This window comes from Rana temporaria, chromosome 4, assembly GCF_905171775.1.
Source record: "Rana temporaria chromosome 4, aRanTem1.1, whole genome shotgun sequence".
Lineage (NCBI taxonomy): Eukaryota > Metazoa > Chordata > Amphibia > Anura > Ranidae > Rana > Rana temporaria.
In genome coordinates, this window is record NC_053492.1 from 98,659,361 (window position 1) to 98,684,833 (window position 25,473).

At 44.3% G+C, this 25,473-nt stretch overlaps 1 protein-coding gene across 1 annotated transcript in view; it reads right to left on the bottom strand.

Annotated features, from left to right (window-relative positions):
• Positions 1–7,868: 7,868 nt before the first annotated feature.
• SNTG2 (syntrophin gamma 2) overlaps positions 7,869–25,473 on the bottom strand; it is a 625,709-nt gene continuing 608,104 nt past the window's right edge. Inside the window, 1 exon segment of the mRNA XM_040348669.1 lies at positions 7,869–8,573. Coding sequence (XP_040204603.1) covers positions 8,442–8,573 — 132 coding nt within the window. The 3' untranslated portion in view covers positions 7,869–8,441.

Genomic DNA, 25,473 nt, shown 5'->3' on the forward strand with positions numbered 1-25,473 from the left:
TCAATAGGTAGCGCCCTTTTTTTCCCCATTCGTTTTACACTGATTTTAGGTGCAGCACCTTTTTATTTAACAATAACATTTTTCAATGATTGGCGTCAGATCCGCTGCAATCTGTGGGTGTTCCTTCCCTCCAGCTGCCTGTAATGTGTACCAGAGGTCTGCTTGCGATGAGGTGTCCTCCGGAGCCCGAGGTGAGCTATTGCTATGGGGGGGGGGGGTGGCATGGTGTCAGTCACACAGCCAAGCTGTGATAAGGAGTGCTTGTGTCCGGCGCCCTGTGCCCTGAGCTGGTCTGATAAGGGGGGTGGGGGGCACAGTGGCTGCATTTGATGGGGCACAAGTGGCTGCTTATGATGGGCACAGTGGTGGCATTTTACAGGCACAGTGGCAGCATTTGATGAGGGCACAGGTGGCTGCATTTGACGGGCACAAGTGGATGCATTTGATGGGGCACATGTGGTGGCATTTGACGGGCACAGTGGCTGCATTTGATGGGGCACAAGTGGCTGCATTTGATGGGGCACATGTGGCGGCATTTTACAGGCACAGTGGCTGTGTACACCCCGGTGTTCTCTGTGTGTGCTCAAAGAGCCAGAACATGCTCCCCACTGATGGTCAATGTGCCAGAACATGCTCATATCTGCTAAAGGTGCACCGCATGGAAGTTTTGCTAATACTATTAGCAAAGTGTTATATAAAAATGTATACATTTTATTTAAAATATAAAAATACATTTTATTTAAAATATATACTGTCATTTTTGGTATGGGTCATTTTCGGTTTCGGTTTCGGCCTGACATTTTTTTTATTTCGGTTTCGTTTCTGAAATTTCCATTTTGGTGCACCTCTAATATATATACTGTATATAAACCATTAGATAAATTGACATATTGAGATTATGAAATTTGCCCAATTTTCCTCTTTACTTTATTGTTACATCATAAAAACCCAAATAGTCATTGAGATAAAAACAGAGGGGGAATGTTCAAGTGGATGCACGTGCTTTGGTGGCAATTGTTCAAGAAAGTATTTTTTGCAAAGTGAGAGAAAATAGATCCTCTTTCGCTTTCTGTGTCTCAAGACAGGAAATTAAGTAAAATCTCAAGGGATAGCAAAAAAATAAAAAAAATGTCAGGGATTTTAACTATTTATTACTTTACCCAAAATTACAAGTATGCTTTAAGATTAGGGTTGAGCGAACCCGAACTGTAAAGTTCGGGTTCGTACCGGACTTTTGGATTTTTGGTACCCGGACCCAAACCCGGACAATTTACTGTAAGTTCGGGTTCGGTGTTCGGCAATGTAATGGCGCGCTGCAGGGCAGCCAATCACCATTTGTTTTACTTGTGTGACCTAGAAGCCATCACAGCCATGCCTACTAATGGCATGGCTGTGATTGTCCAGTGCAGCTTGTGACCCAGCATGTGACCCAGCCTCTATATAAGCTAGAGGCACATAGCACAGCTCGTCACTCTGCTTTAGATAGGGTAGGGAAAGGCTGCTGCTGCTGCTCTGAGGGAGAGATTTAGATAGGAGTCAGTCAGTCCTGCTTCAGAAATAAAATTACTCAGCGATCTACATAGCACAGCAAGTCACTCTGCATTAGATACTTTAGGGAAAGGTTCCTGATTTTGCTTGTAGGGAGAGAAATAGATAGGAGTCAGTCCTGCTTCAGAAATCAAATTACACTAGCACTGCATATGTTACTGTGAGATACACCCTTTAGATACTTTTCGTCTATTGTGCTATTCAAAAAACATCCATTTAGGGCAAAAAATATATAAAATTGCAGTGTTTCCGCCATACAGTATCTGTACGTGTGAGATACACCCTTTGGAAGATACTTTTCTTTTATTGTGCTATTCAAAAAACATCCATTTAGGGAAAAAATATATATATTTTGCAGTGTTTCCTCCAGTGTTTGCAGTTTTTCCTCCATATCTGTACATGTGAGATAAACACTTTAGCTTTTTGTTCTTCTATTGTTCTATTCAAAAAACACCCATGTAGGGCAAAAAAATTTATTTTGAAGTTTTTCCTCCAGTGTTTGCAGTGTTTCCTGCATATCTTTCCTGCATATCTGTACGTGTTTTGGGGTGTACCCTAATTTAAAAAATAAATAAATTAAAAACAAAAACCCTCACACACCCACCATTGCCACCCGGGGCATGGAGAAAGGTGGCAGATTGCCTCTGGGGGAGGCCTGCCTACCCCCAACTCCTGCAGTCCGGCTCTTCTCTCGAGTACACGCATACAAATACACTTTAAAAAAAAAAAAAAAAACCTGTGTTGGCTACCTCGTCCTCCTCCACCGCCGTTTCCACCTACATCGCCACATCCACCGCCACCTCAACCTCCTACTCCATATGGACCTTGTCCTCCTAGGTCAAGATTTTTTTTTTTTTTTTTTAGGTATTTTATGTTATTTAAAGTTATTTCCCTATCCACATTTGTTTGCAGAGTACTTGCCATGCTCTTACCATCATTTTGCTGCCATTTGCAGCCCTCTAGCCCTTTTCATTACTTTTTTAGAGACATTTTAGTAGTCAAAATTTCGGGTCCCCATTGACTTCAATGGGGTTAGGGTTCGGGGTCAAGTTCGGGTCAAGTTCGAGTCCCGAACCCAGACTTTTTTCCGAAGTTCAGCCGAACCCGTCGAACCCCAACATCCAGGTGTCCGCTCAACTCTATTTAAGATCTTTAAAACTTTATTTTCTGCAATCATCTTTAGTAACTATTCAGTTAAAAAAAAAAAAAAAACATTTTCCAATGCATATAAAGCTTCGTAAAACGTAATTATATTTTGTTTTTAAAACATATAGGTCCTTGGGCATATTCTTTTTTAATACAGTAGAAATACATTAGGCAGGAGGCAGGCTACCTGTGGTTCCTCAGCTGTCAAAGCATGCTGGGTATTGTAGTTAAGTGACAGCTGTAAATCTGCAGGGTGTCTAATCCTGTTTTAGGTAAATCCATAGAAAGTGAATAGCTTACATTAATAATACTGGATGTTTGCAATATTTCAAAAGATTACAGGACGACATGTGTTACTGTGATTGTGATTAGAAAAAGGCTATGTGCTCCTTTTTCTGAGCAAATAATTAATAAAAAATACTATGCCAGTTGTTTTGCAAAAAAACACATTCATTTTTAGTGACAAGTATGAAATAGATCAACGTATTAGTAAGGAGATATTGCTGTAAAAAACAACCTGTTTGACAAGCTGTAATTCTGGTTGCAATGTATGAAAGTTACACACAACAAAGACACTCCTCCTGACCAGAGGAGGACAAATACAAGAATATTTTATGATATCTGTCTGCCCTCAAAGAGTGTTTTTCTGCTTTACCCATCCTGTATTGATATAACTATTTGCTAGGGATCATCCAGGCGATTTCAGCTAAATAGATTTTGTTGCACTATTGATTACTCTATCAGTGAAAATGTAGCAAAATAAACTCTCATGCCGCATACACACAACCGTTTTTCGGGTTGTAAAAAATTGCCTTTTTATTTTTTAATGTCATTAAAAACGATCGTGTGTGGGCTCCAGAGCATTTTTCACGATGTAAAAAATGGGCATTAAAAATTTAGAACATGCTCTAATTTTTCACAACGCTTTTAACGTTGTAGTTTTTAACGTCGTAAAAAATGGTCCTGTGTGAAAAAAACGCGCATGCTCAGAAGCAAGTTATGAGACGGGAGCGCTTGTTCTGGTAAAACTAGCGTTCGTTATGGAGTAAGCACATTCTTCACGCTGTAACAGACTGAAAAGCGCGAATCATCTTTTACTAACACAAAATCAGCAAAAGCAGCCCCAAGGGTGGCGCCATCTGAATTGAACTTCCCCTTTATAGTGCCGTCGTACGTGTTGTACGTCATCGTGCTTTGCTAGAGCATTTTTTTTTTTCACGATCGTGTGTAAGCAAGGCCGTTTTAACGATCGGGTTGAAAAAAAACGTTGTTTTTTCTAGACCATTAAAAATGTAATTTTTTACAACCCGAAAAACGTGTGTACGCGGCATTCGTTTTTTCTCACTTAGCTGCTCAGACAAAATGTTCTAGTTTTTGCCCTTTATTTGAAGCAATGTGTTTTATGGTATATTTAGGGTTGCATTTGTTTGTTTAGGGCCAGATTCACGTAGAAATGGGCTACGCTGCGGCGGCGTAACGTATCCCATTTATGTTACACCGCCGCAAGTTTACAGCGTAAGTGCCTGATTCACAAAGCACTTACCTGTAAACTTGCGGCGGCGTAGCGTAAATCCGCCCGGCGCAAGCCCGCCTAATTCAAATGGGGCGGGGACCATTTAAATTAGGCGCGTTCCCGCGCCGAACGTACTGTGCATGCTCCGTCCCTAAAATTTCCCGACATGCATTGCGCTAAATGACGTCGCAAGGACATCATTGGTTTCGACGTTAACGTAAATGGCGTCCAGCGCCATTCACGGACGACTTACGCAAATGATGTGAAATTTTAAAAATTTGACGCGGGAACGACGGCCATACTTAACATTGGTTAGACCACCTAGAGGGCATGCTTAGTTTCACGCGACGTATCTCTACGGAAACAGCGTAAATTTAGAGCGACGGGCAAAGCGGATGTTTGTGAATCGGCGTAACTAGTCATTTGCATATTCTATGACCGCAATGGAATCGCCACCTAGCGGCCAGCCTAGAATTGCAGCCTAAGATCCGACGGTGTAAGTCACTTACACCTGTTGGATCTTAGGGCTATCTATGCGTAACCTGATTCTATGAATCAGGCACATAGATACGACAATCGTATCTCAGAGATACGACGGCGTATCAGGAGATACACCGTTGTATCTCTTTTGTGAATCTGGCCCTTAGTGTTCATGTTTTTATTCCCCATTATTTGTTCATTTGATGGCTATTTGTTAACTGCCACTTTATATTTTTATTTTACTTTTTTTTATTTAGTGTCTGTTTTTTATTGGCACAAAATCAAGTCAAGGATGGTTGTGCAGAGTTTATATAACCCACAAAGGGCAATTTAAGTCTCAGTGACTTTAAACCAAATGCTACAATAATGCCAAAATCTTCAGATTTTTGTCAACATTTAGGGGAAATTAAAACTTGCATTGTCACTCATGCCCTGCCAATTGCTTTATGAAGAGAGTGCAATATTGTATAGAACTTCCTATTGCTAACCAGAAGAGATCCCTTGCTTTGGCATATGAGTTCTGCATAGTAGTGGGTGTGTAGCTTAACCACTTAAGCCCCGGACCATTTTGTTGCTAAACGACCAGGCCCCCCTTTTGCGATTCGGCACTGTGTCGCTTTAACTGACAATTGCGCGGTTGTGCGACATGGCTTTGAAAAAAGATTGACGTCCTTTTTTTCCCACAAATAGAGCTTTCTTTTGGCGGTATTTGATCACCTCTGCGGTTTTTATTTTTTGCGCTATAAACTAAAATAGAGCGAAAATTTAGAAAAAAATGAAATATTTTTTACTTTTTGCTATAATAAATATCCCCCAAAAATATATATATAAAAAATGTTTTTCCTCAGTTTTGGCCGATACACATTCTTCTACATATTTTTGGCAAAAAAAAAATTCAATAAGCGTTTATTGATTGGTTTGCGCAAAAGTTAAAGCGTCTACAAAATAGGGGATAGTTTTATGGCATTTTTATTAATAATTTATTTTTAACTAGCAATGGCGGCGATCAGCGATTTTTATCATGACTACGACATTATGGCGGACACATCGGACACTTTTGACATCATTTTGGGACCATTGTAATTTTTACAGCGATCAGTGCTATAAAAAGGGTTAACCTGTAGGGGTGCTGAAGGGGTTAAGTGTGACCTAAGGTAGTGATTCCTACTGTGTGGGGGCGTGGCTTTGCACATGACGTCACTGATCATCGTTCCCTATGACAGGGAACAGACGATCAGTGACACTCTCACTAGGAAGTACGGAGAACGGTTTGTTTACACTTACCTCTCTCCATTCTTCAGCTCTGTGACCCAATTGCGGGACACCAGCAGCGATCGGCTCTGCAGGTCCCGCGGTCGTGGTCGCGGAGCTATTTAGCTCCATATCAATGAGAAAATTATTACATTGAATAACTGTATTTTTGTTTCAATGTAAGCAGTGTACTGGTAAGTACATTAATTTGACCTGGTATCAGCCTCTTGCAACCCCCTGTAGAACAGAGCTTAGGCTAGAAAGGGCTGCACAAGTAACCAGACAAATGCACTGCTGTGCCCAAATGCTAAGGCCAAAAAAAAAAAGTTATGTAAAGAGGAGCCCATCAGTCTGATGCTTCCCTGTCCACTGTTCAGTCACAGGGGTGTTTACAACTCAGAAATGGATGGACAGAAATACACATGCAAGCTCAAAATCCATCCCAACAATAAACTTTGTCTGTTGGGACTTGCATCAACAATGTTTAATAGATTTTCATGATACATGCTTCCACATGAAAACATTTGCAGGTTCTTTCTCAGCCATTATGAGGTCTTCTCACTGACTTTATGGATGTTGCATTTGTTTGACAATATTAAAAATGCAAATGTTATACAGAAAATTACATCTTAATGAGCCTCTTTTACAGTTAAGGATTTTGTAATGACATGCCCCCTTTGTAGAGCATGTACCAGCATTTATGTTTCCTTCTGATTTGCTGTTGTGGGGAGAAACAGCTTTAAATACTTCTCGTGATGCCATCACCAGGCTTGTAAATGTCATAAAGGAGCATCTGCAAGGAGCTCAGTTCCTAGTGACGTTGCACACCCCCAGAACCACAACTCCCAAAAGCCCTTTCCCTACATACAGTTTGCAGGTAGGATCTTGGGAATCAAGGCAGTATAATTGTTTTACCAAGAAAAATATAAATGTATAAAAGTGTAAAGGGACAGAGAGGGAAGAAGGATAGGTGAGATTCCGTAGTCCAGCAGGCAGAGCTTGAGATTTCAGTGCAGCAGTTGTTAGCTTACTAAAATAAGTTAGGACCTCAATGGCTTTCTGGCAGGATCAACAGGTAGTTTTTGTTCTTGCAGTATGTTAAAGGGATAACACATAGAGAAGCATGGTTGTATAGCAGAGATGTACTGCAAATATGTACAGTATATGTACTTTTTTGCTTTAAAAACAAAGCAAGGAAATTGAGCAGAATGATCTTTCTTCCTCTGAAATTCCCAAGAAAAATTTTACTTTTGTAAGAATCAATATAGCATGTTATAGAATTATTAGTAACGCCCTGTACCTCGGACTCCCAAAGTACCAAATCTCTCGTCTGCAAGTCGTTCAGAATACGGCCGCCAGACTGGTGACTGGGAAAAAAAAATGGGAATCAATCTCACCTTCGTTGAGAACCCTTCACTGGCTGCCAGTAAAAGACAGAATTGCATTTAAAGCACTCTGCCTGACACATAAGTGCATCCATATGAAGGCTCCGCAATATCTTTGCGACAAGATAGAACCTTACAATTCGAATCGCGTTCTGCGATCCACCGACCAAAATCTGGTCAGGGTACCAAAAACCAAATACAAGTCCAAAGGAGAAAGAAGGTTTGCTTTGCAGGGTCCTAGACTATGGAACGCTTTACCAACCAGCATTCGGTTGGAGGAAAACCACCTGACTTTCAGAAGACAGATCAAAACTCTGCTCTTTTGATGTCATGAGACACGAACAACTAGCGCCCAGAAGCGATTCAGTTCGCATGCGCCGCGCTTTATACGTTTTTCATTCATTCATTAATTCATTTCAGTGTTATATTTTAAAAACAATTATTGTGCTATGCAAAGCATGTGCCCAGTGCAAATGTCAGAATATACAGATTCCTCTACAGTCACCGCTTAACTTGTCACACAGAACAAAGGAAAGGACAGCATATTCTTGAAAGTAAATCTTTAAAAGAATTTGCATTTTCCATGAGCTTTATAACACACCAATTAAATATACAATATGCAATATCTTATCAAAATACATAAATGCCTGGGCCATCTGTATTTTACTTCATAAATACATGTAGGTAAAATCATAAATTCTATTAACAAAATATTACATTGAAGCTGCTCACTGCTGATTGTAGCAGTGAAATCCCTAAATAACTAAAAAAATCTAAAATATAATTAGCATGCTATCCATACGTATATACAGCATGACCCTATCTTTAAATCTCTTTAGCATTGTAAACGTACAGTTCCTAAATACTGTTCAAAAACCTGGAATAGTATCTTAAAGTGCTATTTCGTCATAATTTTTAAATTAAAAGTAGATAAAAATGTGCTTTTAACTGTTTCATGATACACATTTACATAAAACAAACATGAGAGAAATGTACAGATGGACTTGGGGGGAAACATAATCAGTTGTATTCCGAAAGTTTTTGTCAATAAAATGGATTGTGCATGAAATAAATCCCATAGCAAAATAACTTTCTTCTGAATATTGTGTTAATTCGATCTACGTGTTGTAGATGTATTTTCTTGCAGCACTTTGGCTGTTTATGAACATGGGGTCCATAGATGCAACCTTAGCAGCAATGAAAGAATGAATACAGTGTAAAACACCCGTAAGATCCTGAAATTCAAGTTCCTGTAGGGAAAGAGAAGCCAGAGGTTAGTAACCAAGTAAGAGAAGGCAAGATAATGTCAAGTTAGATAGGTGACTTAAAGTGTAAGTAATGCATGTCTAATCTAAATTATATATATACATACAGGCATACCTCACTTTTAGGTACACAATGAGGTTTATTTACTAAAGCTGGAAAGCACAAAATCAGGCTCACTTCTGCATAGAAACCAAAGAACTTCCAGGTTTTATTACCAGGCTTAATTGAACAAGATGGGGTTAGAAGCTCATTGGTTTCTGTACAGAAGTGAGCCTGATTTTGTGCTTTCCAGCCTTAGTAAATAAACCTCATTGTGTACTTAAAAGTATACATATTCCAACTTACCAGTCATGAGATGTAATGTCTTCATTTGTTTTCTATTGTAAGGCTTTTTCACATTATTCTCACCTGGTATACCTGCGAATAGCACACTTACTGTCCAGTGGTTACACTCACAAATTCACTGTTTGTATGAAGGGAGTTATAGTTACTTAGGCTGGACTTCAAACATGCCTTCATCTCTTTTTTCCTTTACATGGGGATGGGGCTATTAGTAGTTTTCAGAAGAAAACATAATACTGTTGGGGTTTTTCGTTCAGTTCACAGGAAGTGCCATAGGAACTGCATTTTTGCGAGATCAACAAGTATTTTCTATACTGGCTATTATTGTTCTCAACCTGAAACAATTAAAACTAAACATCCAGTACACCCAAAAACTGACAAGCTGCAATATATAACATTTTTGTTCTTGGGTTAAGATATATTTTAAGGCCAGTACTTTTTGTTTTAGTTATGGATAGAGTGGTTAGCACTGATGTTTTTATTGCTGACTGTGGTCCCTCTGTGGAGATTCACACTTTCTATTTGTTCTGGTAACCATTTAAAAATGTAGTATTGTCACCAGAGTTTGAAAAAATAAGACATTTTGAAATGGAGACACGTATTTTGGTAGCAGCTGTCTAAGAGGGCATTTCCCTCACTTTAGAAATATTTCCTCCCACAGAGATTAGTGCCAATTTAAACCTATGAAGTTCCCACAATTTTAGTGAGTGGAATACTACCAAATTACGAATACCTACTTCCAAGCCGTGGGATTTAGTGGACCACAGTATTCTCGGAAGGTAGAATGGGCCGATCGATGCTTGTTCAAATCTAATCCAAGGGACCTGTGAGTCTTTTATATTCCATTGGGCCAACTGTGAGAGTCTGCCAGCGATATAATACAGCCGCACCTGAAGATTCTCCCAAACCTCCCACAACACCTCCCTGGAGAATCTTGGGGGTTTATTGTTCCAAAATAATTTATTAAAGTATGCTTGAAGTTTAAGGAGATACAATTTTGGAAATCATAAGGGACTAAATAAGTATAGCAGTTTAGGGAGTATTGTCATCTTAATTGCTGTCATTCTCCCTAGGAAGGATATCTGATAAGCCGACCAGCTTTAGTTTAGTTATCATAGGGGGGAAATTATATTCAAATAATAATTTGTAATCTCCCGGGAGTATTATACCTAAATTAAAAAGGGATGAATGTGCCCAGATAAAAAAAAAATGATTTCTTCAAATTCTTCAGCTCGGCAGGGGCAAACCCCACAGGAAGAGCTATAGATTTTGATACATTTACCGAAAAGCCCGACAAGTTAGCAAATAATGAAAGGGTTTTAAGAAGATTTGGCAATGTGACTGTGGGATTGGTAAGAAATAGTAGTACATCATCCGCATACACTCCGAGTTTAAAAGCTGAGAATGCTTTGTTATAACCTGAAATATCCGGGTGGTCATGGCCAAGGGTTCAATGGCCAAGGCGAATATCAGTGGGGACAGAGGACACCCCTGCCTGGTGCCCCTACCGAGCTGGAAAATATTTGAGCTACATCCCGTGATCTTGATACACGTCCTGGGGTTCTGGTAAAGAGCCTGATATGCATAATAGAATTCTCCCTGAAAGCTGTAACATTGTAAAAGGAGAGACACATGGCTCCAAGACACACTGTCAAATGCCTTGTGGATGTCAAGGCTTAGCATTAACATTTTTTATAGAAAAGGTTGGCATCCTGTTTAATATTAGTTGCAAGGCAAATATTGTCTGTAATAAGGTGATTGGGAATGAACTCTGATTGCCATGGAGAGATCAAAGAGGAGATCACTACTGCTAGTCTATCAGCTAAGATTCTGCTAAAAAAATGTAGGTCATTGTTATTAACCGATATAGGCCTAAAACTTTGGGCTTAGGTATGGTCTTTGTTAGGTTTTGGGATCAGCGACATGTTCGCCAAAAGCATTTCCTCTGGAATACCATTACCTTGAAGAACAACGTTTAAAAAACCAAACCAGTCTGAGGGATAATTGAGAAGAACATGTTTTATAATAGAGGGAGATAAACTCATCTGGACTGGGAGCAGAACCAGATTTTAGAGACTTAATGGCTTTTAGCACTACTGGTTGAGTAATTGGGGAGGTAAGTGATTCTAATTGTGAGATGGTAAGAGTGGGGATTGGAGTCAATCTAAGAGAGACTGTCAACTAAGGGACCATTCAAGAGGGAGGCAGACGAACTAAGAGATTGTCTGCTTGAAAAAGGTTACTTACATAGCTGTCTGAAAAAGGCCTATAGGAGCGCCACTTCAAGATCAAGAAGTGAACTACTAACTATTAAACCCACTATAAAGGAGGCAGGGAATTAAAGGCTAATACTTTACATATCATTACCAGATACAATAAACAGAGTAGTCAAATTAACAGGATCATCTCCAAGTATTGGCATTTATTAAGTATAGACCCACTGTTAGCCCCTTTTGTACCATCAAAGCCGTCCATTACATACTGTAAAAATAAATCTCTCAAAGACAACTTGATTCAGAGCGAATTTACGAGGGAATTCTGTGCAGACCCGTGTAAACGTCCAGGCACTTTTGCTTGGGGTGGATGCAATTTATGTCACTACATGAATACTGACCAAAATGTGACCTTACCAAATGGAAAGACGTTTAAACCCACCCACTTTGAAAATTGCAAGACTGATGGAGTAGTTTACATACTTACATGCCAATGCAGTGCTTTTTATGTTGGAAAGACTAAACAGCAGTTTTTAAAAAGAGCATTGAGACACATCACATGCATGGAAAAGTCCTGCCCCGACCTCCCCACTTTATTCTATTTTTCATGTGTTTTGTTCTCTTCTAATTTTTTGTTCTTGTTCTACTGTTTTCCCTGTTCTGTGCTCACATTGTACTTTTTCTTTGGTGTCCCATGTGGTTTTGCCTTATGTGTGTGCATTTTTTCTCTGGTTCGCGGGCCACCCGGTGCCCTCCACCTGGCGCACTTGGGGGCGCACTTGCCACCATATATTTGGCAATGGTGTCCCTAATGTTATCTCAGTTTCGACTGTGAAATTTCACCGGCTCATGCTCGGCGCCGGGCGTCATCCCAATGGGGGATGCGGGGGGCCTCCATTTTTTCTTTGGGTCTTTTCGCTCTCCTCTGCCCCCCCCCTCCTTTCCTTTTTGTTCACATAGGGAGAAACAATGCTGACAATTACCATCCTCTGCTGAAGCAAATAAATAGATTTTCCTTTTATCATTGTTAATTTGGTTTAAATGCCCAGTGCCCATCCTTCTCATGGGATATGGCACGCTGTCTATTTTAGATGTTGGATGCGCTTTATAGCTGCATCACACTCTGACCTCTCAGCTCTTGTGCCCATGCGCAGTGGAATTGTCTTCCTGGGATGACGCTATGTTTACCATAGAAGTCTATGCATCATCATTATGCGACACGGTCGCGATGAGTCATCACGCCCCGGGAACTCTTCTGCACATATGCGGGCGTCCACAATCACGCTATTTATAGTCACGGCAGTTACTATTTGACAGCTGTGACGGCTATCACTCAGAACTACATGCTTTCTCTCCATTTACAGGTACTGTATAGCGGAGGCTTCCTGCTTTCCATGCTCTTTATGGTGTTACTGGGGTACTTACCCTTATACATTCATATTCACTATACTTTTTGCCCCTCTAGGTATATCCCTTCGAAGTGGGAGGACTTGAACTTCCACCTCTTATTGAGCTGCGTATATCAGTTTAGTTAAATTTGATCCTGGATTGCTGGTTATGTTGATCCTCCCGTTCTCCTTCCCTATCTTTGCTGATTTAATATACTGGTAGGTGTTTTTTTTAGATACTTTAAAGCATCTTTTTGAAGCAACACAAAGTGTCTCCTCCGCCTAGACCTGGTGGGGACCCTCGCTGGAGGTCACTGGTTTGCTCCTTGAACCTGGGGAACCCCTTGCACCTTGAGCTTACCAAGAGTCATTCACGTGTATTCAAATAATGATTTGTCTGGATTTGTATATCTCATATGTTATTGTAATCCATGAATTATTTTGTACTACATTTCAATAAATTATATTTTTACATATATACTCTTCTGTTTCTAGTTACTTAAAAAGTCCTGGAAGCAGCAGTTGAGTTTGCTAAAATAAGTGGTCGATAGAATATAATCTAATCTAGCATAGCTATTATGGGGATGAGAAAAAAACATGTATTCGCCCAAATATTGTGTAATTGCCATGTCTGTAGCTTCCATTTTGAAGGATTTAAACTACATACAATAGAATTTCCAAAACTATATTCATATTAATCTCATTATGTATGTATTTAGTTTAGTACTAGGACTAATTCAAATGAAAACATGACCTGTGTTTCTGTGCCACTGCACACTGTTAATGATGTGTTTTTACGTAATGAAATTTAGATTATTTGCTGTGATTATAGTACTTTTATTCTAATCAGCTTCATTAGTTCATATCTTGACAATGACAGTTACAAGAACAATTTTCTGTGAAGCAGAATAAATATATTAGGATTGTAGACACATCTTCAAACCATGTAATTATTGTTTATTCTTGTACCAAGAAACCATTGTTTCTTCCAGGAAATATTTCACGATGACGTACTTTCTACAAAGTTGAAGCAGTTCAGGCAATTCATTTAATAATTAGTTTTTTTACTAATATGTTTGTGCATCAACTCTAAAGATTTTAAAACATACCGCTTTTAATAATGGCAAAGAGTAGATGCAGTTAAAAACAACAACCATCACACTTCAGTAGTGAGAGTCTTTCATTATTCCTGGTCTGTTACTTTTGTTTTCTGCCATTTGTATGTTGTATCAATAAAACCTAGCTGAACTTTCAGTTTAAATCAGTTAAATACATTCCAGGTGCATCAAAACAAAAGGTTTTCAAAGTCTTACAGATTGCTTTTTTTTAGCCTAGCCGGAGTAGAAAAGTATGTCCTCAGCCAGCATGCTGTAGCGAAGGCCTATTGCTTTTTGTGTTAAAGCAGTAGTCTCCTTGTAGAGGTGCCAAAAACTCCCTGCCAAGTTAGAGCTAGTCCTCTCCAATCAGAAGGGAGTGTGAGCTTTGCTGATTATGCAGTTCTAACTTTGGCACAGCAGGGGGCTTGTTGGACCTCTGCAAGAAGACCTAGAATGTATTTAACAAGTAGTCAAAGCAAAATTCCACCCAAAAATTGAACTTTCGGTTTTCGGATTCCTCCCTGACTCTGGTGTCACATTTGGCACCTTTCAGGGGGGAGCAGCGCATACCCGTCTAATACAGGTATTTGCTTCCACTTCCGTGCATAGATCGCAGCAGATTCCACAGTGACCTACACCATGTCCAGGCCCTCCTCCATCCCCCCTGCTGTCTTCTGGGAGACACACAGGTCCCAGAAGACAGCAGGGACTAGTGAGGACGCGCAGCGCGACACGTGCATGCGCAGTAGGGAACCAGTCTGTGAAGCCGCAAGGCTTTTCTTCCCGATTCCCTTACCGAAGATTCCGGTGCCTGCCCCCAGTCGAAGACATTGCGGGCGCCCTGGGCAGGTACGTGTCCTAATAATAAAAGTCAACAGCTGCAGTATTTGTAGCTGCTGACTTAAAAAAAAAGAAATTGGGTGGAACTCCACTATAAATTGATAATTTAGTTGAAATGTAATCCTGCAACTCTGGTTTCCCTGTTTCAGTGAGCAGCTGCTGCTGTAGGGGAAAGGAAAGAGTGCAAATAATGGCTGGGCAATGGAAGCCTATAGGTGATGTCACAGCTTTGAGAATCCAGAGCCATAGTTGAGTGCTCCCTTACACAGGGGAGCTGAAACTGCTGAATCAAATGACCAGACCAGAGAAAATTTAAAAATAAGTAGACAGATTATTTTTATACAGGATATACAGTATGGGTGGGAGGAGGGGAGAGAGCATTTTTAAGAATAGTTAGGCTTAGCCTTATTGTCAATGTTTAAGCACATAAAATGGACCCATTAATAATAATCTCTTCAGGTGGGTTTTGTAGTCCCAAAAAAGTCCATGAGAAAGAAAAACCTGTAGGTAGGTAACATGCATGTCTAAAGGAGGTCAGCTAAACCTATTAAATTTAATGAATTCTCAATGATCTCAGAAGTATCCAGCTGATGTCAAACTGATGCCATTGATTCCAAAGCCCATTAACACACATAAGTAAAAATATGTATTCTGGTAAATGTATGGGATCGATACCTGAGAATCAGTCATTGCACCCCACTTATCAACAGAGCAAATAATGCATTGTGTTGATCTGACATACCTGCCCTCAGGTTGGTAGGTTAACTGCCTAAACTTCATTGGAATCCTCCTGTATCTTCTTATCTGAATAAAGGTAATCCTGGACCAGAGTCTTTACGTTATAAGCAAGTCTAGTTATTAACAGGTCCTCAGTCTCTCAGGATTAAAACTCACAGCTTTATTTACCATTACTTTAGTTTATTTACTGTTTACAAGAAGAGTTGGCAAAATAACACAACCTTCCGTGCAGTGCCTATGGCAATTCAAGTAAGATAGAATTATATATCAGACAGGAGGCTTCATATCTTGCATTAAACTTTCTTTTTAATGCTCATAGCAGAAATGGTAACAGCTATTCATTTAATACAGAGAAAAAATTCTTCATAGGACTACAATACCCAGCAGCCCCCGGGGGCCCCTCCCCCCTGTCATAGTGTCTATATAAGGGGCTGTCTGGATCTCCTCCACCTCTTTCTTTCTGCTCATGGCTAAGATAAGTACCATCCATGTTTCTGTTAATGTCTTTACTGTATTTTATAATTGTATTTTATAATAATGTAATATGTTATGTTATAATGACTTCTTAACAACTTTCTGACTGGATTAACGCACTGCGCCGTTTATCTGGTTCCCCAGCGCTAGAGTTCTCTTTTTCCTTCTCCTGTCAGAAGCCATTTGTCATCCCCTCAGTTTCCTCTCTCTCACCCTCACACCGCACTTCGCGCGCTTTCCCTTGTGGAGGGGCGCGGCCGAGAGACGCTGTTCCTCGGCACGCCTCCCTGCACCTGACATCCTATCAGATCCAACGGCCGTAATCTCGCGAGATTACGGCCGCGTTCGTGAGGCGCGATTCCCTGCATCTCCTTCCACCTCAGAGCAACGGTCGGAAGGAGCAGGAGCGCGCTGGGGACTGGCTGTCTATTTTTCTTTCCCTCCACTGCCGCAGAACCTCAATCAGAACCGCAATCTCGGTCAGGTACTCGGGCAGACTAGGGGGGGATCCGCTGGGCAATACTTGACCCTGCAACAGCCAAAACAAATTATAATTTTAAAAGTGTCACTACTTGCCTGTCAGTGATTTATCCCTGACAGGGATTATTGGTACTAACATTCCAAATTTAGATATTATGGCTACCGAGGGCAATGGCTCAGGCCTGGGCAATGAAGTGGTGGATTTGGATGCATCGCATCTGTTATCCACAAATCTTATACAAGAACTCATTACCAAGTCCATTCAGGCGGCCTTGGCAGTTAATACAACAGGCTCTGTCTCAGTGCCATCCACTTCGGGGTGCCTCCCGACTAAAGGCAAAGCTGCCCAAAAACTTAAGCACTTGTCAGTGCATTTCGACTCCCCGGCAGGGGAAGTTTACAATGTGCCCCAAGCAGGATCCAATCCGACCTGCCACACCCCGCACATCCCAGACCACACTCGACCCTTGGGCCCCAAGGAGACAACAAAAGGGCATAGATCCGCCAGGCGGATTAAACCAGACTCATATGACACGTCCGAGGACGAGTCTGAAATGTCTGATGGAGCCGAATCCTCGGATTCACTCACAGACGATGAAGAGGATGCGGGGTTTACGGCGATCCACCATGACGCCAATAATGACTTGCCACAAAACGCCATTGTAGACTCCCAAGGGCAATCATTATTTAATCCGGACGAGATATCTCATCCGCGTTCGGGGGATTGGGCCCCACTCCCCCATGTGGCCCAATATCTGGAATTATGGACCAGACGGTCCTTGGATAGGGTCAACCGCAACAAGCTGCGGTCAGAATGTCCCAGACCACATGTGGCAAACAAAGTGGCTATCACCCCTGAGATAGACCCGGTTCTGCTCAAATATTTGACGAGATCCGGGAAATATGCAAAGAAAGGGATTGAAAGGTCCTTCAAGGTTATCCAGGATCGCATACTGGATATCCTTGGCCCCCTCACGAAAATACTAAATTTGGCAGAACAGGCGGCCTCATCAGCCCAACCTGTTGACCTCACACAACTCAGGGGCTGGGCCCAGCGCGCTATATGCCTGCTGGGCACAGCTAATACAACTTGCTCAGTGGAGCGCCGCCGCTCCATTCTGATGAAGCTGGACCCTCAACTCAGCCATCTGGCCGAGAATGAACCGGGACCATCGGCAGGAGGCCTTCTCTTCGGAGACGACCTCATTAAAAATATAAATAAATTTGTAAGTCTCTTTTCAAGCCTGGACAAAGCACAGTCATCACTGAGAAAGTCCCAACCCGGCCGGGTTTTTGGGAAGGCCGGTAGAGGCAGAGGGCGATCTACCGGCCGCTCTGTTCAATACAGGCCCTACTCGAGACCTGCCATCCAGCAGTACACTCCTGCTCCACAGCCGTACGCCATGCCGATGGCTCAACCCGCACCCTTTTTCCCCCCACGGGGACGTCCCTGGAGAGGACGCGGAGGACGTGGATTTCCAAGGTCTAGGCCACCGACCGGTGAGTTTTATTCCATCTTCAATTCCACATACACGGGTGGGGGGCAGACTGATGTATTTTTTCCATGCCTGGTCAAAAATTTCGACGGATTCTTGGATCCTATCGACGGTAACGGGTTATCGGATAGAATTCCTATCCCTACCGACCCTCAATGTAATACCCCCCCCTATCCATTTTTCGGCCCAAAACATGGAACTGATCGACAAGGAACTCAAAGAGCTCCTGGCCAAGGGAGCGGTCCAGGAAGTAGACCCCCTCTCCCCCGGTTTCATCAGCAACATCTTCCTGGTGAAGAAAAAAGACGGCGGCCATCGCCCCGTCATAAACCTGAGAGACCTCAACCAGCATGTGGCATACCGCCATTTCAAGATGGAGGGTATCCACCTGTTACGCGACCTCCTATGGCCAGGAGACTGGTTGATAAAAATAGATTTAAAAGACGCGTACCTCACGGTTCCTATGCACAACAAATCTCAGTCATTCCTAAAATTTCTGTGGCAGGACCGAATGTGGCAGTTCACCTGCCTCCCATTCGGCTTGTCATCAGCCCCTTGGTGCTTCACCAAACTCCTCAAGCCGGTAATTGCCGCCCTGAGGAGCAGGGGGGTACGCCTAATTATATACCTGGACGACATGCTGATCATGGCACGATCCAGAACATTAGTCTCTCTACACAGCCAATGGGCGGTATCCTTGTTGAGGGAACTCGGCTTCCTCATCAACTACAAGAAATCAGTCCTGGAACCCTCTCAAGAGATGGAGTTCCTAGGGTTTCTTGTGGATACCAACAAGGCTCTCCTTCTGTTACCGAAAGCGAAACTGGCTCTGATTCGCAAGGAAATCAGGGCCACATTACGCAAGGGTCAGGTCTCCCTTCGTTTGCTGGCTCGCATAGTAGGCCTATTATCGGCCTCTATCCAAGCCATGTTCCCAGCTCCTTTACACTATCGCGCCTTACAGAGACTAAAAACGCTCCACTTACGACAAGGGCTACGTTACGCGGACGAGGTCCCGTTAAGCCCGGACGCTTTAGAGGAATTACAATGGTGGCTTCGCCACGCCATCCAGTGGAACGGCAGGACAATTTTCAACTCCTACCCGGAGGTGATCATAGAGTCAGACGCGAGTCGCCAGGGTTGGGGTGCCCGGTGCGGTCAAATCACCACCGGTGGGAAATGGTCCGTGGAGGAAACACACCTCCACATCAATGCCTTGGAACTTTTGGCTGCATACTTCGCGGTCAAAAGTTTCCTCCCTCATACCTCCAACAAATGTGTACTCCTACGCATGGACAATATTGCAGCAGTGCAATACGTCAATCGCTTAGGAGGCACGAAATCCAAGATCCTGGCGGATATCGCATCCGACTTTTGGCAGTTCTGCCTTTCCATCAATACCACCCCTATGGCGGAATACCTGCCAGGGATTTCCAACACCGTTGCAGACTGGAACTCACGCTACCTTACGGATTCCAGCGACTGGACGCTGGATCGTTCGGTGTTCTTGACGCTGCAAACTCTGTGGGGTCCTCTGCATACAGACCTGTTTGCCTCTCGCCTCAACCGGCAATTACCCCGCTTTTACAGTTGGAGGCCGGACCCAGAGGCATTGGCAGTGGATGCATTCCGACAATTTTGGGCGCGGGGGACACACTATGCGTTCCCCCCGTTCAACATGCTCACCAGGACGCTCCTTCAGGTGGCGACCCAGGTGGCGACGGTTGTGTTGATCACACCCTGGTGGCCGACACAACCGTGGTTCCCTCTTCTCCTGGGAATGGCGATCGACTTTCCCCGTCTACTCCCATTCTCACCTCATCTCCTATCGAACGCGACCCTGGGCTGTCATCCTCTGTTGAGAGATGGCAACCTCCCCCTGTTAGCGTGGTTGATCTCAGGCTCGGAGTCTCTGAGAACGCGTTTTCACAATCGGCTAGAGACCTCCTCGCCTTGGCCTGGGCCCCAGGGACTCGGTCGGCATACAAATCGGCCTGGACCCTGTGGGTTCGCTGGTGTGATCAACGGCAAATTGATGCCGTTCATGCACCTGTACCAGACGTAGTGAACTATTTAGCTGACGCGTACGAGGCGGGCAAGTCTTATAGCTCTCTGAATGTATACAGGTCTGCCATCTCGGCCTATCATTGTCCGGTGGAAGCGGCACCGGTGGGTAAACACCCACTGATCTGCAGACTACTACGGGGGGTAAAATATAATCGCCCCCCCCGACCTAGATATCATTCCACGTGGGATGTCTCCCAGGTGTTACGGCTCTTCACTTCTTGGGGGGAAAATGATATCCTCTCGTTGAAGAACCTTTCTATCAAGCTTTCTACCCTTTTATGCCTTATATCCATAAAACGGGTTTCAGATGTTAGGGCATTAGACATCTCCCGGCGTCATTTTTCACCGGAGGGTGTACGGTTCTCTGTGGTTCGCCGTACGAAAACAGGGATCCATACAGTGTTCTACCCCTTTTTTCCTGACCACCCACACATATGTGTGGTTCGGTGTTTGCAGCACTATGAAGCTCGGACGGCGACCCTAAGGTCAACAAACCAGAGTCAATTACTGGTTTCCTATGTGAAGCCGCATCTCCCAGTTTCCACGGCTTCATTGGCCAGGTGGGTGAGATCGGCCATGGAAATGGCCGGGATCGACACCTCGCTTTTCGGAGCTCATTCCACCAGGGGCGCTATGGCTACCAAAGTAGTCACCTCGGGGGGTTCCCTCGCGGACCTTCTACTGGCGGCGGACTGGTCGTCGGAAACGACTTTCAGACAGTATTACTTCCGACCCTCTAACCATGTCTCCTCCTCAATACTCTAAATATATATATTGCATGTACTGTATTAGGTGGTTAGCTTTAAACATGCAAGATATGAAGCCTCCTGTCTGATATATAATTCGGGATTTTCCTAGTAAACATGACGGAAAATCTGAGTTATATGAGGACAGGAGGCGATTATCTTCCCACCCTACCCACCCCATCATGATATGTTTTATCTTTCAGGTTACTGATGGGTGGAGTCTACGCCTACGCGGACGTTGAGAAGCAATCCGGAGTTCCCGTATGACGATTCTCTGTTTTTTGTTCCAGTTGAACACTGTTCAGATCGCATAACCAACACCCAGGTGATGTTTGTTGCTACGGCCCGTTTGGCCCTGTTCTCACCATCGACGGAAGTTTCCTCGATACCAGCGGGAAGAGATCCTCAAGGATAGACCTACGTGATGTTCCGTGATTATCCAGGATCGCATAAAGAAAGAGGAGGAGGAGATCCAGACAGCCCCTTATATAGACACTATGACAGGGGGGAGGGGCCCCCGGGGGCTGCTGGGTATTGTAGTCCTATGAAGAATTTTTTCTCTGTATTAAATGAATAGCTGTTACCATTTCTGCTATGAGCATTAAAAAGAAAGTTTAATGCAAGATAATCGCCTCCTGTCCTCATATAACTCAGATTTTCCGTCATGTTTACTAGGAAAATCCCGAATTATTCAACCTAAAGCTTATGTAGACACTTATGTAGACACACTTATGTAGGGAATGCACCATGTTAGTAAACTAGCTAGCCTGCCCAGGGTAGGGGAGGGTTAATACTAGTTCTGTAGTTCCCACTCTTTCTGGGTGCTGCCTCTTTCCATGTGCTGATATACAAAGGGGAGGGCTCTGCTCACAGGGAGTCTGCATGGGAAGAAGACAGAAGCAAGCCAAAAATATGTAATGTCCAGCTGCTTTACAGAGAGGGCTCTGCTTTAGCTCCAGCCATATGGAAACAGAAGCAAGAAGCTCACAGAAGATGTAATCCTTTACAGCCAACAGCCACCCAGGAGCTCCCTGCTTCTCTCCTGGTTCTCTCCTGCCTCGGCATGGACTTGTACCAAGTAATGGACTCTCACCTTTGCAAGGTATGCCTGGGAAGCCACACTCTAGAGTATAGTTAGGGACAGATGCATTGAACTGTGTGTGCACTTAACCTGTTATGCTACAGCACTTTCTGTAAAGTTTGTTAACTGTTTTCTGAGCCTAGTCTTAAGTCGCTAAATGGGTTTATGAGCGTACTATGGCAGATACACTATAATACTTTGGGTCAGTATAGTACAGGGTATTAAATAGGTCAGTGGCAAAGTGGTTAACCCAGCACGGCAAGGGAGAGTAAAGCCGTTGCCAAGTGAAGGAACAAGATGCAAGCAATCAGCCATGATACCTAATACTGTAAAATGACAGGTCCGCCGGTAGCGAGGGGGCCAATGTTCTAGTTCTTGCCCTAGTGGTTGGTACTCCATAACAACTGGATCCTAACCTGCATTACAGAGATCTATAACCTGATCATGATGTATGGAGGGGAAAAGTTAAGTGAGCTCATACATGAGGTCGATGTTTGGTTCTCGTTGGGACCTCATTCTGTTACTGGTAGAGATTGAGGTAACAGGTACGCTGAGCTGGTGGAGTGGGCACAGGCTCAACACGTCCCTCCTAATGTAAACATGGAAGATACAGTGTGTAGTGACATGGGACAAGTTGCTTTTCAGAGGAACTCTGGGCCAGATCCACAAAAACCTGGCGTAACTTAAAAAATCCCATTTAAGTTACACTGCCTTAAAATTTCTACCTAAGTGCCCGATCCACAAAGCACTTATCTAGAAATTTCAGGCCGTGTAACTAAAATTCCGCCGGCGCAAGGCGTTCCTATTCAAATGGGGCGAGTCCCATTTAAATGAGGCGCGCTCCCGCGCCGGCCGTACTGCGCATGCGCGAAGTTACGTTACGCCGAGTTTTGAGGATCGCGCCGGCTTAAAAAAGTTGCGTCGGGAAAAAAAAAAAAATGACAGCGTCGCTCGGCATGCATTCCTGAGGGAGAACTCCATGCCAATTTTCAAAGAAAAAACCGGCATGGGTTCACCCCCCAGGAGCATACCAGGCCCTTAGGTCTGGTATGGGTTGTAAGGAGACCCCCCTACGCCGAAAAATCGACGTAGGGGGTCCCCCTACAATCCATACCAGACCCGTATCCAAAGCACGCTACCCGGCCGGTCAGGAAGGGAGTGGGGACGAGCGAGCGCCCCCCCCCTCCTGAGCCGTGCCAGGCCGCATGCCCTCAACATGGGGGGGTTGGGTGCTCTGGGGCAGGGGGGCGCACTGCGGGCCCCCCCACCTCAGAGCACCCTGTCCCCATGTTGATGAGGACAGGACCTCTTCCCGACAACCCTTGCCGTTGGTTGTCGGGGTCTGCGGGCGGGGGCTTATAGGAATCTGGGAGTCCCCTCAAATAAGGGGGCCCCCAGATACCGGCCCCCCACCCTAAGTGAATGGATATGGGGTACACACAACACAAGGGTTTTTAAAATAATTTATTATTCTGCTCCGGATGCCCCCCCTGTCTTCTTTATTAGCTCTATTAGCAGGGGGGGCTTCTTCTTCCACTCTCCGGGGGTCTTCTTCCACTCTCCGGGGGGGGTTTCTTCTTCCGCTCTCCGGGGGGGGCTTCTCCGCTCTCCGGGGGTCTTCTTCCATCTTCTCCCCTCTTCCGCTCTTGACTCGGCGAACCCCGGTTCTTCTGCAGATGTCCGGTGCCTTCTTCTTCAGCGCTGGCTGCCTGCTATCTTTGTGTGTTAGCTCAATTTCTAACAGGCAGCCGGCGCGGTCTTCTGTGACGTCATCTTCTTCTCTTCTGTTCTTCTCCCCTCTTCCGATGTTGCCTCGTCGCCTCTTGTCGCTGTAATTATGGAAGCGCGCCTTGCATCCCATTTATATAGGCATCACCGTCCCATCATGCTCCGGTAGGTACCCACGTGGTGGGTGCACGTGGGTAGGCACCCACCACGTGGGTACCTGCCGGAGCATGATGGGACGGTGATGCCTATATAAATGGGATGCAAGGCGCGCTTCCATCATTACAGCGACAAGAGGCGACGAGGCAACATCGGAAGAGGGGAGAAGAACAGAAGAGAAGAACCTGACGTCACAGAAGACCGCGATGGCTGCCTGTTAGAAATTGAGCTAACACACAAAGATAGCAGGCAGCCAGCGCTGAAGAAGAAGGCACCGGACATCTGCAGAAGAACCGGGGTTCGCCGAGTCAAGAGCGGAAGAGGGGAGAAGATGGAAGAAGAACCCCGGAGAGCGGAGAAGCCCCCCCCCCGGAGAGCGGAAGAAGAAACCCCCCCCGGAGAGTGGAAGAAGACCCCCGGAGAGTGGAAGAAGAAGCCCCCCCTGCTAATAGAGCTAATAAAGAAGACAGGGGGGGCATCCGGAGCAGAATAATAAATTATTTTAAAAACCCTTGTGTTGTGTGTTTACTAACTTTAACTTTTTGCCTACAGGTGAATGGATAGGGGTACGATGTACCCCATATCCATTCACTTAGGGTGGGGGGCCGGTATCTGGGGGCCCCCTTATTTGAGGGGACTCCCAGATTCCTATAAGCCCCCGCCCGCAGACCCCGACAACCAACGGCAAGGGTTGTCGGGAAGAGGTCCTGTCCTCATCAACATGGGGACAGGGTGCTCTGAGGTGGGGGGGCCCGCAGTGCGCCCCCCTGCCCCAGAGCACCCAACCCCCCCATGTTGAGGGCATGCGGCCTGGAACGGCTCAGGAGGGGGGGGGGGGGCGCTCGCTCATCCCCACTCCTTTCCTGACCGGCCGGGTAGCGTGCTTTGGATACGGGTCTGGTATGGATTGTAGGGGGACCCCCTACGTCGATTTTTCGGCGTAGGGGGGTCTCCTTACAACCCATACCAGACCTAAGGGCCTGGTATGCTCCTGGGGGGGAACCCATGCCGGTTTTGTTTTTACAAATTGCCGTGGAGTTCTCCCTCGGGAATGCATACCAAATGCCGTCGCTGGAATGGGCTTTTACATGGTGTGACTAGTTTACACTTTGTAACACCAGCCCTAGTTTTACACTTGCAAACTAAAACTTACGGCGAAAAAACGAAGCTGGAAAGCTTTGTGGATCGCCTTAAGTGCTAATTTGCATACAAGAAACGGCATTTCGACTCGAAATGCCCCCAGCGGCGGATGCGGTACTGCATCCTAAGATTCGGCAGTGTAATTCAATTACACATGCCGGATCTTCTGCCTAACTTTGGAAAACTGCTTCTGTGGATCAGTTCCAAAGTTAGGACAAGGGATACGATGGAGTAACAGCAGTTACTCCGCCGTATCTCTTTTGAGGATCTGGCCCTCTGTACTTTAATTGCTGCACACAGTAAAGGCTCATCTCTACGTCGGGAACTGCCTTAATGTTAGATTCTTCACATGACATTGATAAGCACGCTCTGCATTAAAAGGTACCCCCGGGTAAAGGGTGAGTGGTTCCGCCCACACTGCTTGGCTCAAGAACCCAGTGGGTTTACAGCTCAGAGGAGTCAGCAAGGATGCACCTGCTTCGCAGTGCTCACATGTACGTCAGAGCATACAAATGTTTATGGATAGAGTGAAGAAGGAAGGGGCTCTTTGTCAACTTTTTATTGCTTTCTGAGTCTCCCCTCAGGGAGTGGGGAAGAGAGAGGGGAAATCCACAAAACTGAATTGTCATGGGAGCAAGAAGTAAGAGAACATTTTTATTTGGAGACACCTGTTCTAATAACAAACCTCTAAGATGGGACTTCTATTACCCTTGGGAAAGGTTTCCCCTAAATTCTTGTTGCATAGGACAGGCAGTAAAAAGAAATCTCCTCAGTAGGACAACAAAAATACCTTGATAGCAGTGTTAACCCTACCCTAAACTATCTAAAACAAAATAAACATTTTGGTTTTACACATGATTTAGGATTACAGTCTGATCCTGCTAACACTCTGATATTA